The sequence below is a fragment of the Centropristis striata genome, chromosome 17 (genome assembly GCF_030273125.1).
Source record: "Centropristis striata isolate RG_2023a ecotype Rhode Island chromosome 17, C.striata_1.0, whole genome shotgun sequence".
Lineage (NCBI taxonomy): Eukaryota > Metazoa > Chordata > Actinopteri > Perciformes > Serranidae > Centropristis > Centropristis striata.
Window position 1 is genome coordinate 32,499,711 of NC_081533.1, and position 11,641 is coordinate 32,511,351.

Sequence of the window (11,641 nt, forward strand, 5' to 3'; positions counted from 1 at the left end):
TATTTTTAAATGTTAAATATCGTAAATGATGTTTATAAAGTCTTTGTAGAAGAAAAAAAACACATCATATTGCTGAATGTAAAATAAAGGAAACCTTTGTTGAAACCTCTGTTTTTTGGAGTAAAACTTAAAAATGTAATTATAAAATCTAGTACATTTAATGTAAAAAAAAAAAAAAGAAACATTAAAGATCTAGCAAAAAAAGTTGCCCAACTCTAATTGTGTTCACTTCATTTTACAGACTAAAACCCAAAGTTTTCCTGTTAACAGCAACTTAAAATATATAAAATTGTTGCACAGCTTAACTCTTCCTGTCTTTTCGTCATTTTTTAAAAAAAAAGTAAAATGTGGAGAGAGACTAATAAGACTTTATTGCGTCAAAACAGAAATAAGTATACGAAACATAAATGCAAAGATGTTTATTTGAAGGCAGAAGTTACAAATTTTAAGGAGGAATTTACGAGACACTTCCCAGTGAATGCTAAATGAAGCTTCATTTACCATTTTCTGCCCACTAGAGGGCACTCTCTATTAGGGATGGGTACCGAATTCGGTACTACCGAGTACCGATTCATGTAAAATCAAACGGTACCATGTTTCGGTACCTAAACGGCATTAACTTTAAACTGATCATTGATTTCAACCTGTTTTCATTTAACGTCTTTGACTAACAAGCGTGCTGACGATCGCACTATTTTTTTTTTTTTATTTACCTCCTGGTCTGGTCCAGTCTGCTCACCGCGGCCACTAGCCACTAGCTGCTGCCCTCTTCCACCCCGGCGCAGAGACGAACAGCCCGCCTCTAGGCCTGCTAGCCGTCAGCTGCTATCTCTCCAATATCTCTACCCGGGCTTGGCCTTCGTCTGCCTCCAGATTGGACCTTCCTTACTCCGTTTGCTCTCTCCATTCTTCTGTACATCAGTCATTAGCAGCTAGCAGCTAGCTGCTGCATCTCTGGTCCTCCGCTAATACTCCGCTCTTCAACTCAGGAATATTACCTGCCACTTTACTCCAAACTGCCTCGCTGAAATTAAATCCCTCAGACTCCTGCGTCATCCTCGATATGTGCACAGAGCAGCCCGACTCAACTTTGTTTATTCCAACCATGCTATGGCCACAATACTGTCTGGCCGGTGCTGCGCCGCACAGCTACGACGTCATCACAACAAATCACACGTGCACTTGCAACCTTTTTTTTTTTTTTTCTCCTCCGTGCACTTGCCACCTGAGAGCGCTCCTCTGCATTCTTTGATAACACTGCAACCTTCATGTTACAAAATGCACGTTCACTCAACAATAAAGCACTGCTCATCCTGGATTTTATATTGTTTTGATATATTTGATACAAACGCAAAAGTACCGAAAATTGGTACCGTTGAGTACCGGTACCGATTCCCAGGCACCGGGTATTGGTACCGTATCGGTTCAAATGTGAAAGGTACCCATCCCTACTCTCTATTCTATTGCCATTCGTTGAACCTTTTTCTTTCAACTGAGAGCACCATCTATTGGGACCAACAAGTACAGCCAATGGTTTATGAAGCTTCATTTGGACATCACGTTCATATTTTCCTTTTCATGCACTACAGTCTCCGTACGGATTCAGAATCCTCTGATCCGTTGACACAAACCTTTACTATGATTTCACAATGAATTAATGCAGATAGGAGAGAAACTGGTTAGATGTGGCGCACAAAGCCTCAGACCTCTTCAGTGTCCGCTCCCCCACTTCAAATCCATCATCTTGGCACAAACGAAAGGCAGCTCCTCGTCGCAGGAGTAGCAGTTCCACTGCCTCTTGTCTGCAATGTTGAAAAAATGAAAGAAACACGTCACTTCAAGGGTTTCAAGCTGAACGTAGAAAGAAGATGCTATCTATTTGTTTTTTTTTACCAGAAATGTATAGTCTTGTATTTCACTGCAATATATAAAATCTCCTAAAAATGTATCAGCACAATCATGTCTTTTTGCAGAATAACACAGTTTTTGATGATATATATGATGAATTATTTTATAAAAATTGAATAAAATGAAATTTATACATAAACGCTTTTACAAGTGCCTACAAGTATCATGGATGTTGCAAAATTACCAAAAAAAGACGCAAAATCGCCAAAAAAGACACAAAAATAACAAAAAAGGCCAAGAAAGACACAAAATGACAACAAAAACTATGTAAAATGATCAAAAATGTTTTTCTCCACATATTGTACATAATGAAGTATTGTCATATTTCCAGCCTGTCTTGTCCTCTCCTCTCTGCTCTGTGTAAACAGCCAATCCTGTTAACTCTCTGACCGTTGGTCTCAGCAGAATCAATCATGTCTTCACAGTGTCTATGAGGAGCAGAATTTAATGTTTTTAACAGGATCTGGTTATAGTCTAGACGGATTTCAGGAAAAAAGGCCTTCTATAAGAAGTGAGGAGCATTTATGGGTACAAGTCAGGAACCGGCCTACCTTACATATTTCAAGGGTGCTGAGTCCAAAAAAATGGTTCCCAAGCGAAATTTTGAGTTTATGAGCTTCTCATTTGTATATCAAATGGCCACCAAATTGCCCATCTTGCTCAGTCATTGGACCATTTCCCCCTTAGTTTTTTGTAAGTAGGCAATCAAAGATGAGGAAATTAAGTTTCTGGATCTATAGTCTAGAGTCAGAGCAAGGATATAGTGGAGGCTCAGTGTCTTTTTTATGTATATTTATATATGCAAAATACCAACTGGAACATTTAAAAGTAATATTGATTGAATATTTATGTAGGCCTTAAAAAATGACACAAATAATGCTTAATTTCACCTTAAAAGTTGGTATTTTGCATATATATATATATATATATATATATATATATATATAAAAGACACTGAGCCTCCACTATATCCTTGCTCTGACCCTAGACTATAGATCTAGAAACTTAATTTCCTCATCTTTGATTTCCTACTTACAAAAAAACTTGGGGGAAATGGTCCAATGATGAGATGGGCAATTTGGCCGCCATTTTGATATGCAAATGAGAGTCAAAAACTCAAAATTTTGCTTGGGAACCATTTTTTTTGGATTCAGCAGCCTTGAAATAAGTAAAGTAGGCTGACTTGTACCCATAAATGCTCCTCACTTTCATTTTTTGGACAATTCCGTCTAGACTATTAGTGCAAACAATCTATACAATCAGATTTCTTTTAGCAGCCAGTGGAGTCTCCCCCTGCTGGACGTTAGAAATAATGCAGGTTTAAGGCACTTTTCAGACCTGGAGGTTGCTGCTTGGTTTGGATCATATTCTTCAGGGTTAATATGAAATGTTTGTATGTGTGTTTGTGTAGCTTATTACATCCATAATTCATCATCAGGCAGTTTCCCCTGATGTTCTTATCCATGGTCCAGTCAGTGTAGTCAAACATGGAGCCGTCACTCCATAGCCAATGTCCAGGCTATGGATAAACAGACACAAACATTAATACAGACACAAAAAGCATTTAAGTTCAAAGCGCCATTGGACTGGAATAATCTTCCTTTAAACATACGATCATTGACGTCTTTTCATAGTTTTAAATATGCCCTGTCTTCTTATTTTGAGTTAAACTGCACATGTTTCAGATAATATTATGTCATATTTATTTTATTTTTTTTTATTTTTAAAAATGCAATTTCAATTTACAATAATATTATGTTACTTCTTTCAGTTTTACTAGGCTAATGTTATGGCCAACTTGTGGCCATTGAGAGGTTGTGATTATTCTTGTGTTCATTTTTTGTTTGTTGTGTTTGTGTTGATGCCTGTTGTCTTTGTTGTTGTATGTCTGTAAATTGTTGAGTGTTTTGTTTTGTAATGTACTTTAGGACCCCCTCGAAAACCAGAGGATTCCTCTCAAGGGGTTTATCCTACTCAATAAAATTTCTGATGATATAATAAACTAAATAATATAATTTTATCATTGCATTAGTAATGCATTTTATAACCATAACCATATAACAATATTTGGAGAAATGGTTATGTTGAGTATATAGAAAAAGTTTAGATCATTGAGTTCAGCTCATGAAAAAGGGAAGCAGAAACAAAACTGTTGCGTTTGTATTTTTGTTCAGTGCACTTAAAATATAAAAAGTCGTTGCTCAGCTTCACTTTTCTTGTCTGTTAATAATAAAAGTTCTAAAACCACCCAGTGAAATTACTCCTCCATGGGTAAAAGTCCTGCATTAAAAACGTACTAAAGTATAAGTAAAAAAAGTAAAAGTTGTATTATTAAAAAGAAAAAGTCTAGTCACTTTAAATTGTTTTTTTTTTTAAGGTGGAATCTCGTCATGAAAAAGTAACTAAAGCTGTCGACTTAATGTAGTAGAGTAAAAAGTACAACATCTGTCTCAAAATGTTGATGTATAGGGTTACATAAAATGGAAATACTCAAGTGCAAGTACCTTACCTATTATGTACTGCACGATAACTGTATTATTTCTGATTGTGGTTTTGAGGTTTATTAAAAACTACAGTAACTCTAGAACTCACGTCGCTCTAAAAGTGTTTAAGGTATTAACTGTACATATATGGAGTCGTGGCCGCCAATCCAGGTATGGGGGAAGTTGGCGGTGTGTTCTCTGGTCAGAGACTGGATGAAGTAATTCTCATCTGGACTGTGGACTGACGCCAGGTTGGCCGATTCAAACAGACAGTAAGACTGTAGATGATGGGAGAGGAGAGACACAAAGTTATCCTCATATCTGATTCGTTATGACATTAGCGGCTCCGTCGGTCCTCACCTCGGCTCCGAGCCAACTCTTCGGCTCGCTCATGAACTTGTAACATCTTTTTCCCAAGCGGGACCAGCCAATCGGACAGTAGTACGACAATTCTGCAAAACATATGTAGAAAAACTAGGGCCGGGACTTTAACACGTCAAAGTAAACGTCAATTTTTTCAGCGGGTTAATTTTTGTGTAATTAATTAATCTTAATTAATGCGTTAAAAAGATTTACGCATTTTAAATCGCACTTATTTTTGCACCGCGGAACGTTTCTCACTGGATGAGTTTCAGGCGGACCGATTATACTGGAGCACCAACTAGCGTTGATGAGTTGAGACAACAACAAACCACAGTGAACATGAAGGAAGAAGCTGATGAGACTTTTGGTTGGCCCCGTGGATGATGGGACATTTAGTTACTAAAAACCAACGGATGGAAGCGTCCATAAGAGCATGGTTGTGTTGCTATGCAACAAGGAATTCACATATCACCATAGCAGCACATCCAGCCTCAAGTATCACCTCAATGCTAAAAATATAGCAGCTAGTGGCTAGTGTGCTAGCTAGCGTGGATTGTGTTTTACTTAAAAAACCAAAGTATTCTAGTTTACAGAAGGTCTACCTACCTATAGGCTACCTGGATTTATGAAATGTACTATATTTCTAAATATGCTATTGCTACACTTAATGGCAAAAATTGCACTGGTCTGTTGGACTTGAACCAAAATAAACAATATTTTTGTTGCTTACGCTTATGTATTCAGTCATTATTCAGTGGTATACTAAAAATCCATGTGAAAAAAATTACTTCTCACTGTTCTCAGGTCAAATATTTATATGCGATTAAAATGCGATTAATTTCGATTAATTAATTACAAAGCCTCTAGTTAATTAGATTAATTTTTTTAATCGAGTCCCGGCCCTAATAAAAACACATTAACAGCATTTTAATGGTTTGATTTAGCAGCGTTTCATTGAAATTACATGCGAATATTTTGTTTTTTGGACAGTGGCGGTTCTACACAGGGGCCTCCAGGGGCCACTGCCCCTGTGAAGAAGCCCTTGGCCCCTTCTGTGGCCCCTGTGTCAAATTAATAATAAAATGATCAATTTAAAACGATGAATGACAGAACAATTCTTACCTATTTTTTTCTTCAAACAATATTGCATTGTACACAAAAGGAACCCAAAATGTGTACATTGTGTAGTTAAATAAAAGCAATAAAAGCTTGTGAATATGAAAAAAAAGAGCATTCTGACTGTACTGCACTTTCAAAAAAAAAAAAAAGTAATTGTGCACAAAGATGAGAAATATCATTGTCGTACAAAACTAACTCTCATTGTTTCAATCAATGTATTTGTATCTTCCAAATAAACTTAAATTAGATTTTTAAATAAGGTAAAATAAACATTTTGAATGCTTAAATATCCTCTTTGCAGTTTTTAAATATGCCCCTCTGATAAAACACTGGCCCCTCCTTGGCCCCCACAGTAAAATTGGTCTAGAACCGCCACTGTTTTTGGAAGACACTCACCACAGTTGACGCGTGTGGCCCCCGGTGGCGTCCTCGTGTTCGGTATCTCCTCTCCGGTGATGACGTCGACGCACCAGCAGTACCCCCAGGTGGGGTACATGTAGGAGCACTGCTGCGGGAGGAAGTTCCCGTCGGAGTCGCACTGTGGGGTGAAACCTCCTAAGATCGTGCCGTCTTGGTGGATCTTCCTCTGGTGCTCACAGATGCCCGAGTGCTGGGGTAAGACGATGTCATTGGTGGTGGTGTCGTTGTGCGGCATGGCTCGGCTCAGGGCCACCAAGGTGGCGAGTGTCAGAGACACGAGGAGCGCCTTCATGGTGATGATGCTGATGATGCTGATGCTGATGAATGGGAGTGTGGTCTGTCAAACAGGAGCAAGAGTGGAATTCTTTGGTTGACTCTCACAGCTGATTTATTATGATGTTTAGATATAAAACATCTAAAATTATGCTGTTAATTTAAAGTCCTGTATGCTCAATACATTACAGAATGTGTTTTTTATATAGAATATCATAGAAAAGTTTATTTATGTCAGTTATTCAATTCAAAAAGTGGAAATAACACATTATATACAGTCATGGACAAAAAAATTTTAGAACACCCTTGTTTATTAAATTTTTTGTTCATTTTAATGCCTGGTACAACTAAAGGTAGATTTTTTTGGACAAATATCATGATAACAACAAAAAGAGTTTCATTTAAGAGCTGATATCTAGACATTTTCCATGGTTTTCTTGATAATAACCAAAATCTTGATCAAGTAAACCATGGAAAATGTCCACATATCAGCTCTTAAATTAAACTCTTATCAGCTATTTTTGTTGTTATCATTATCTTTGTCCAAACAAATGTACCTTTAGTTGTACCAGGCATTAAAATGAACAAGAAATTTAAGAAAAAGGGTGGTCTAATATTTTTTTTCATGACTGTAGATCCATATCACACAGAATGAAAGGAGCAAGAGTGGATTTCTTTGGGTGACTCTCACAGCTGATTTATTATGATGTTTAGATATAAAACATCTAAAATGATGCTGTTAATCGAAGTCCTGCATTCATTTCATTTCACCTTTATTTATTCAGGGAGGGTCAATTGAGAGCATGCTCTCATTTCCAATGGCGCCCTGATTATAGTCTAGACGGAATGGTCCAAAAAGTGAAAGTGAGGAGCATTTATGGGTACAAGTCAGGAACCGGCCTACTAAAAAATGGTTCCCAAGCGAAATTTTGAGTTTTTGACCTTCTCATTTGCATATCAATATGGCGGCCAAATTGCCCATCTTGCTCAGTTGTTGGATCATTTTCCCCAAGTTTTTTTGTAAGTAGGCAATCAAAGATGAGGAAATTAAGTTTCTAGATCTATAGTCTAGAGTCAGAGCAAGGATATAGTGGGGGCTCAGTGCCTTTTTTATGTATATCTATATATATGCAAAATACCAAATTTTAAGGTGAAATTAAGCATTATTTGTGTGTTTTTTCAAGGCCGACATAAATATTCAATCAATATCACTTTTAAATGTTCCAGTTGGTATTTTGCATACATATATATACATAAAAAAGACACTGAGCCTCCACTATATCCTTGCTCTGACCCTAGACTATAGATCCAGAAACTTAATTTCCTCATCTTGATTGCCTACTTACAAAAAAACTAAGGGGGAATGGTCCAATGACTGTGCAAGATGGGCAATTTGGTGGCCATTTGATACAAATTAGAAGGTCAAAAACTTAAAATTTCGCTTGGGAACCATTTTTTTTTGGACTCGGCACCCTTGAGATATGTAAGGTAGGCCGGTTCCCATCTTCTATTACAGTAGAAATACAATTCAACACATTACACTACATATCCATAATAATATATACTCATCAGAAGCACAATAAATTCAATGAGCACATGCACATTCAGAAATCACAAGATCAATAAGAATGTCTTTAAAATGATCAAAAGGAATCAGTGTATCCAACTGAAGCTGAGACAGTAGATTATTCCATTTAAAAAGGAGCGAAATAAACCAAAGCAAATTTCTCAACCTTTGTTTTAACAGCAGGGATATTAAGAGCCAGTGGGTTATATGAACGAGTTGGAAAGTTAAAAGATCTGAAGCTCCGTAGGCTCAATAAGTAGAATGGAAGTTTTTTCAGTAGTGCCTTATAAATAAACAATATGCAGTGTTGCTCCCTTCTTAGAGCCAGGGAAGTGCAACCAACATTGTGATAGAGATGGCAGTGATGGGTCATGAACCCATGGGGAAAAATAGTATTAGATTCTAGATATTTAAACAATAAACATTTCCACAACATTTAATTAAATCATGTCTCATAGACAAATGGGCAGACAGCCAACTGCAGGGGATTAACATGTGTGTTGCATGCAATTAACTGAACTGGTTCCCAATCCACGTTTTTATTGGTTCTTTGAAGTTTATGTGTCTCACTACTGTGCAATGTCTGGTTCCTGTATGTTAATCTCATTAAGACGCTACTTCACCTGTATCTTCCTCCTTTCTTTGATCATGTAAGGCTGAAATCTTGTATATAAGGAAGAAAGTTTGCTTTGTCGAGAGAGATTGCTGAGACTCTCTCCGTGTACACGTAACTAAAAGCTCTGATTGATCACACCGGCTGGCTCATTCCATTTTTCTTCAATATTTTGGGAAGAAACTGCATCTACACCCATCGGCAGTAATAAATCCAATAACAGAATGATAAATCGTATCAAGTGGTTTTAGGACTGAGAGACAAGCATGCATATAAATAATGTCACCGTAATCTAAAACGGATAGAAATGTAGCATGCACTATCTGCCTTCTACAGTGCTGAGGAAGACAGGATATTTATTCCTATAAAAGAATGCCAATATATGTAATTTAATTACAATAATGTAATTTAAAAGACAATTTATCATCCAACCAAATACCCAAGTACTTATAACAAGAAACCCTTTCCAAGGGAGTCCTGTATGCTCAGTACAGTACAGAATGTGTTTTTTATTGATAATCTACAATGTGGGTCCCAGTTACCTCTTTAGCAGAAAGTACAATTATTAACATTTAATATATATATATTTTTTTAATTAATTTAGACAAAACACAACACAAATCACCAATGGACAAACACAGAGCGAAAAACAAAAACAAAACAAAAAACACAGCAACAAAATCACAAAACCAACCCAAATAAATAAATAAATAAAACCACAATAATAAACAAGAACCTTAACACATCAAAACTAAACAAGACACAAACAAACATAATTACCACATAAAACATACAGTATATCAGTAAACTTGATAACCTAAGAAAAAATAAAAATAAAAAAAACAAAAAAGGTTAAGTTAAATGCCAGCCTTCAACATTTAATAATTAACCTTTATTACAGTACGAGGTTTCAGAGGACCGTAAACATATGTTTTCTTTAACAGATCACCAAAATACAGATTATCATAGAAAGAGACTGTAAAAACAGGCTTTATCATAGAAATTTGAACTGCCCGACAGTCCTTGAACATCTCGAAATTTATAAAAGTTTCAGTTATAAAAAGTGAACAAAACTTGTCTTAAAATGTTGTGTCAGAATCTCTTTATTCTACATGTGTCATTTAAAATAAAGCGTTAAAAACATTAAATTCCGCTCCTCAGAGACACTGTGAAGACATGATTGATTCTGCTTGGACAAACTGAAAATATTCACTGAAAATCAGACAGAGCTGCAGGTAATTGTAAGAATGTAAACTTGACTTTTAGTCTTTTGCGGCACATAAAAAAATAAGAATAAAGAAAGAGAAGAGCGTCTGAACTCACCTGTCTCAGGATCAGCTGTGTGGAGCCTCGGCTGCTGCTGCCTTTTATCCTGCAGGTTAGGGTGACGCCTCTCTGCTGGCATTAGTTCATTTCTCACAATTCCACTGCAGCTTGGAGTGTCAAATGTTACCCCAACAATGGCCCCTTTCATGTCCTTACTTATTAATATATGACTTTCATGTATATAATCCCTTGTGTATCTCTCAGGCTATTGTCAACGGGTGAGTTTTGGGTCACATCATCTTTCATTTCAGCGTCTCAGCTTCCCAGACTGTCTTGTTTGGTTTTCAGCTTCTTATCTCATCAGAAACTTATTTTACCGTCCTCGCATTGTGTGAATCTGGGTTACAGAGTGTTTTGGCAAGCTGCACAGTGATTGTTTAACTGGTGGAGTTTGGCTCCATCAAGTGGCAAAATTAAGTGCAGTGCAAACTATAGCAGACAGTTATTTCACAAGGAGTATTTTAATCTGAGAACAATTTAAATAATGGTAGAGTGGGTTAGCAACAAGTTGCGTCAAAAACTTGCTGTCTGGCAAAAACATACACTACCGGTCAAAAGTTTTAGAACAGCCCAATTTTTCCAGTTTTTTATTGAAATTCAAGCAGTTCAAGTCAAATGAACAGCTTGAAAGGGTACAAAGGTAAGTGGTGAACTGCCAGAGGTAAATAAAAAAGGTAAGCTTAACCAAAACTGGAAAATAATGTACATTTCAGAATTATACAAGTAGGCCTTTTTCAGGGAACAAGAAATGGGTTAACAACTTAACTCTATGGAGTCTTGGGCTATTTTGTCCATTTTTGAATTCTTTTCATGTCTTTGTAAGTCATTTTGTGTCTTTTTTTAGTCATTTTTTGTCTTTTGGTGTCTTTTTTTGTCACTTTGTGTCTTTTTTTGGTCATTTTGTGTCTTTTTTTTGGTCATTTTGTGTCTTTTTTTAGTCATTTTGTGTCTTTTGGTGTATTTTTTGGTCATTTTGTGTCTTTTTTTGGTCATTTTGTGTCTTTTTTTTAGTCATTTTGTGTCTTTTGGTGTCTTTTTTTGGTCATTTTGTGTCTTTTTTTAGTCCTTAGTCCAACATAAAATGTGATTTTGAATCTTTTTTTTACTTTCAAAACACTATCATGCTCAATAAAGAATTTTAAATGTTGCAAATGTGCATTAATTTCAGAGTACACTGAGACATTAAACTGCATAATTTTCAATTAAATTCTGGAAAAGTTGGTGTGTTCTAAAACTTTTGACCGGTAGTGTATATCAAATTTTAGAATTTTTATTAACATTAGAGTTATGCCATATATGAAGTGAATCAAAATTCATTTTTGTTAATGACTAATCTTCAGATCACCATCCATTACATCTTACTATCGGCATCTGCAAAGGAGTGACAATCCTTTGAACACGTTGGGGGTCAGGCTAAAGAAATTCAATGTTCAATATATTGTGTGTCCACCATTTCTCAGAGCAACACATCTCCTTCTCATGGAGTTGACCAGGTTTCTATGGTGACCTGTGGAATGTTATTCCATTCTTCCTGGAGGGCCACACGGAGCTGGTCGCGGACACGTCGAT

At 36.4% G+C, this 11,641-nt stretch overlaps 1 protein-coding gene across 1 annotated transcript; it reads right to left on the minus strand.

The window, feature by feature from the left end:
* Nucleotides 1-1,408: 1,408 nt before the first annotated feature.
* On the minus strand, nucleotides 1,409-4,810 carry LOC131989103 (lectin-like). The gene is made up of 4 exons (XM_059354284.1): nucleotides 4,752-4,810; nucleotides 4,535-4,669; nucleotides 3,328-3,427; nucleotides 1,409-1,802 (listed from the first exon to the last, which is right to left on the minus strand). The coding sequence occupies exons 1-4, from the start codon at nucleotides 4,782-4,784 to the stop codon at nucleotides 1,711-1,713; spliced, it is 360 nt and encodes a 119-aa protein (XP_059210267.1). The 5' UTR covers nucleotides 4,785-4,810; the 3' UTR covers nucleotides 1,409-1,710.
* Nucleotides 4,811-11,641: the final 6,831 nt, after the last annotated feature.